Source organism: Miscanthus floridulus, chromosome 1, assembly GCF_019320115.1.
Source record: "Miscanthus floridulus cultivar M001 chromosome 1, ASM1932011v1, whole genome shotgun sequence".
Lineage (NCBI taxonomy): Eukaryota > Viridiplantae > Streptophyta > Magnoliopsida > Poales > Poaceae > Miscanthus > Miscanthus floridulus.
The window spans coordinates 82032752-82037843 of NC_089580.1; the positions used below are offsets into that span (position 1 = coordinate 82032752).

The 5092-nt window shown below is 45.8% G+C and overlaps 1 protein-coding gene across 1 annotated transcript; it reads right to left on the reverse strand.

Annotated features, from left to right (window-relative positions):
* Nucleotides 1–2315: 2315 nt before the first annotated feature.
* On the reverse strand, nucleotides 2316–4801 carry LOC136488345 (uncharacterized). Its single transcript, XM_066485309.1, has 3 exons — nucleotides 4434–4801; nucleotides 3302–3757; nucleotides 2316–3196 (listed from the first exon to the last, which is right to left on the reverse strand). The coding sequence occupies exons 1-3, from the start codon at nucleotides 4716–4718 to the stop codon at nucleotides 2438–2440; spliced, it is 1500 nt and encodes a 499-aa protein (XP_066341406.1). The 5' UTR covers nucleotides 4719–4801; the 3' UTR covers nucleotides 2316–2437.
* Nucleotides 4802–5092: the final 291 nt, after the last annotated feature.

A 5092-nucleotide genomic window follows, 5' to 3' on the forward strand; every position in this document is an offset into this window, starting at 1 on the left:
AGATTTTCGTTTTTAGGTGCGTGCCCGTAGGAATAAACAAGTTAAAATTGAAAGAACAAAGTGGTGGAAACTGAAAGGAGAGACGTCAGAGATATTCAGGGAAAGGGTTATCAAAGAGGGCTCTTAGAAGGAAGAAGAGGACATAAACAATATGTGGGAGAAGATGGCAATCAACATTCGAAAGGTGGCCTTAAAGGTGTGTGGAGTAACCAAAGGAAGTGGAGGCGAGGCTAAAGATACTTGGTGGTGGAACGAGGAAGTCCAAAGGGCTATTAAGGAGAAGAAAGAATGCTATAGATGCTTGTATCATGACAGAAGAGTGGACAACATAGAGAAGTACAAGGTGGCAAAGAAAACTGCAAAGTGAGCTGTAAGTGTGGCAAAGGGTAGAACGTACGAGGATCTTTACCAACATTTGAGTGCGAAGGAATGAGAGAAGGACATTTATATGATGACTAGAGTTCATGAGAGAACGACAAGGGACTTCAACCAAGTTAAGTGCATTAAGGATGAAAGGGAGCATCTCTTGGTGAAGGAGGATGAGATCCGACATCGATGGCAAGAGTATTTTAATAAATTATTCAATGGTAAGAATATGGACACAACCTTTCAGTTGGATGACTCTTTGATGACACCAATAGGCGCTTTATGCAGAGAATCTAAGAATCTGATGTCAGAGAGACGTTGAAAAGGATGAAAGGAGATAAGACGATGGGACCAGCTGGTATCCCAATCGAGGTGTGGAGATGCCTCGGGGACATAGCTATAGTATGACTAACCAAGCTGTTCAACCATATTTTTCGATCGAACAAGATGCCTGATGAGTGGAGAAGTATATTGGTACTGATCTACAAGAATAAAGGGGATATTCAAAGTTGTACTAATTATGGGGGAATTAAGTTAATGAGTTATACTATGAAGCTATGGGAGAGAGTTATCGAGCATCGTTTGAGAGCAATAACGTGGGTCTCTATGAACCAATTTGGTTTCATGCCCGGAAGATCAACCATGGAAGCTATTTTCTTAATAAAACAAGTTATAAAGCGGTATAGGAAGAAGAAGAAGGACCTACACATGGTTTTTATTGACTTGGAGAAGGCTTATGATAAAATACCAAGGAATGTTATGTGGTGGGCTTTGGATAAACATAAAGTCCCAACGAAGTATGTCGGAGTCATTAAGGAGATGTACAACAATATTGTGACTAGTGTTCGAACAAGTGATGAAGACACGGATGACTTCCCGATTAGGATAGGACTACATCAAGGGTCAACTTGGAGCCCTTATTTGTTTGCCTTAGTGATGTATGAGGTCACAAGGGACGTACAAGGGGACATCCTTGGTGTATGCTTTTCGCGGACGATGTAGTGCTAGTTGATAAAAGCCGGACATGAGTGAATCAAAGACTGAAGTTATGGCGGAAGACTTTGGAGTCCAAAGGTTTTAGACTCAGTAGAACTAAAACTGAGTATATGAGATGTGACTTCGGCACTACTACTCGAAAGAAGGAAGATATTAGTTTGGAAGGTCAAGTAGTGCCTAGGAATGATACCTTTCGATATTTAGGATCAATGCTACAGAGAGACGGGGATATTGATGAAGATGTTAGCCATAAAATCAAAGCAGGGTGGATAAAGTGGCGCCAAGCATCTGATGTCCTATGTGACAAAAGGGTACCACAGAAGCTAAAAGGCAAGTTTTATAGGACGACGATTTGACCTGCTTTTGTTGTATGGTGCAGAATGTTGGCCTACGAAAAGACGACATGTTCAACAGATAAGTGTTGCGGAAATACGTATGTTGCGTTGAATTTGCGGTCATACAAGAAAGGATCGAGTTCGGAATGATGATATACGTGATAGATTAGGAGTAGCATCAATTGAAGAAAAGCATGTTCAACACCGGTTGAGATGGTTTGGATATGTCTAATGGAGACCTCCAGAGACACCGGTGTGTAGTGGAATCCTAAGCCAGGATAGTAACGTGAAGGGAGAGTAGGAGACAGAGAAAGACCGAAGTTGACTTAGGTAGAGGCAATAAAAGGAGACTTGAAATGATAGAATATACCCAAAAACTTAGCCTTAGATAGGAGTGCTTGAAATATAGTTATTCATGTGCCTGAACCTTGATTGCTTCTGCTAGGTTTCAACTCTAGATTACCCCAACTTATTTGAGACTTAAAGGCTTTGTTGTGGTTGTATACTTGGTGTCATGGTGTGTGCTGTGTGGGTGGGGCGCTTTGTTGGGCATTACAAAATTAGTTAAAGCTGTAAAAATATTATGAAAAATTTATGATCCTTTTGCCCTGTAGAACAAGTATCATAATCCTTGGACAGAAAATCACACAAACAATGTCACAGCGGTTAACAGGTGACCAAACAAGACGCAGTAGAAGATAGCTCTGACAACCCGAAACCACGATGCTCTAAGGATGAAATCACATGGCCCACGACGAGCGCAGAAACAGCGCTGGCGTCATCTTACCCTCCATTTTGGCACACACAAGTCCTGGTTGCAGCCTTGCGCCCTTACCAACGTTGAAGTTGAGGAATCCTTCCAGTACTAGGTGCTGCAGCTGATTCCTCCTCTTCTCTTCAGCCGTGCCGCCGCTCACCTTCACGCCCCACCCGAGTTCATTATCTGGGATGTCGGACAAGGTAAAGCCCCAGCGCACTGGTCCATGGTTGGACCCCTCCATCTGAAACCACCCCTCTGTCCTGAGAGTTTCATACAGCTCGCAGTCCACCATCAGCGCCATCGACTGCGGTAGCTGCACAGAGGGAGAGGCACCGTGCACTGCCACTACGGTGTGTGAAGTGGCACTGACATCAGTCTGATTGTTGAACTTCACACTCAATTCTGTATGTTCTGTACCGCTTACGGTGGGGTTTTCTGGTTTTAGGCTGCCTAGTGGAATAGCAAGGATTCCGAGATTGTTGAACAGGGGCGACAATGAGTGGACCTGCCAAATTCCCGACAAACTGAGCTTGACATCATTGGCTGGTTTGCAGGACACTTGCCCGAATGTTGTCATGCGGTTAGTTCCTCCGCCCCCACTGTCTAGTCCTCCTGAACCGAAGATTAGCTCAGCAAAGGAGGCGGTGAATTTGGACCCTTCGATTCTCAAACCAGCACCGCAGTTGTGATGGTCGAAAAATGAAGGTGGACCGCCGAAAGAGGCTTGAATCCCTAGATTCTGACAACAATTTTCACGATTTCATCAGTCGAGTTACTGCATGGTTCAGTTTTGTCCAAGGAAAGCAACAGCTGTGCCAATGCTTGCAGCAGAAGGGACACATACCTGAATCATGCTTGAACTATGCAAGAAGTTGTTGCACCGGGCTCCAAACGGGACTAAGGTCATCGACAGCCATTTGTTGATCCGAGCACTGTACTGCAGCCTAGTCAGCTCTACAGGTCTCCCCAAATGGCCACCTGCTCCAAGCTGAGTTGAGAGCTCTGCAGCAATTGTGTCTTTGCCCCTGGTCTTTGACTCAAAGACGAACCTTGAACTGAGGCCCGTTCTTCTCCCCACCTTGTCAAGGATTGCTTTTGCTTGTTCGAATTCAGTACGGTCGACAAGAAACAGTGCCCCGACAGCATCAAGTGCTATTTTCACCTGGATAGGGAGATCTAGGAACTCAAACCCTTTGCCAGTTTTATACAACGAAAGGATGTGTTCGATCTGATCATGTTTCTCCTTGAATTTCATGACATCGGAAAATGTTTCTCTTTGTATGCGCTTCATGATATCACCCTGCGGTAAAAAAAAATATAGCAATGAGCCACTTCTGAAGTAAGAACATATATCAAGGAGGAAAGAATGCCCACTTGGACTAACTAATGATGTTTGATTGTTTGTTAAGTGCAAGTTATGTAAGAAGCAATTACTTATGCATGTTTCCAATTCACTCAACAGATGCACTGCAATCGTTGGTATATTGTTCACCTGACCTACAGTAACGTCAGAGATACATGCAGCTTGCAGTCCATGGTTCGAACAAACCAATGTGCAAAGCCATGATAATTCTGTAGAGCAAACATGCAGCTTGCAGTTTATCAATTATAACATCTGAAGTAATAGCATAGTAAAATCCATTTAAAAATTTGCCTACTTCTATGGGAATTGCATAACACAAACTGTTCTGGATTTACAGAAACTGCTATTTAAATGTGCACAAACCACATGAAAACAGCAACCATGGAAAAGGTGGAGCATGACATATGAGTATATGACTCATGTCAAGTTCAGATCCTGATCAACAAACCCTGTGGCGCGGTGCAAACCATGGATGTGAAAATGACAGACAATTTGAAGCAGTTAGGTGGGGTGGCATGGACATCAGATGGCCAATGCTAGTCACTAATCACTAGTAGGACTGAATTTCACAGGTCATGAATGGATTCCTAAGAAGGGGAGGTGGATAGCATACAGGGTTATGCGGGTGCTGCTGCTGCTGCTGCTGAAGGTGATGCTGCTGATGCTTCACGGGAAGGCGCGGCTGGCCGGAGTTACCCCCGAAGAAGACGGCGCGGATGAGCGCCTTGCCGGACCTGAGCAGGCCGCGGACGCCATCGGCGACGGTGGGGCTCGGCCTGGGCCTGGCATCCGGCAGCGGCGGTGGAGGCGCGGGTGCAGATGCAGGCTCCGGCGGGGGCAGCAGCAGAGGCGGCGGCTGTGGCGACGCGGGGTTGGAGGGTGAGGACGAAGAGGCCATGGAGCAGCCGGCGGCCGCTGCAGTTGCCGCCGCGAGGCCTCGGTGACAAGTGGAAGCGAAGAATACGAGCTCTTGCTAATTGTGGGAAGGAATCGAAGGCGAGAAGGTTGAGTATGTAAGCTGGTCGGCGCAGGCAGCTGCTTCGAATTCAATTCCCCGCCTTTATTCTCGCCTGCATCTGCCTTTCCCTTTCGGTGTCTTTTGCTTTCGCTTTCGCTTTCGCTTTGGATTTTGGTTTCTTCCTGGTTATGCCGTGTCGGCATTTTGGCTTGATGTAGACGAAGGTGGCCATGGCATGGAGAAAATCCCAACTTCTTTTCTTCAGGGGCTGTCTGTGGAACTCGCATGCAATTGATGCCATGAACTCGTAGTGT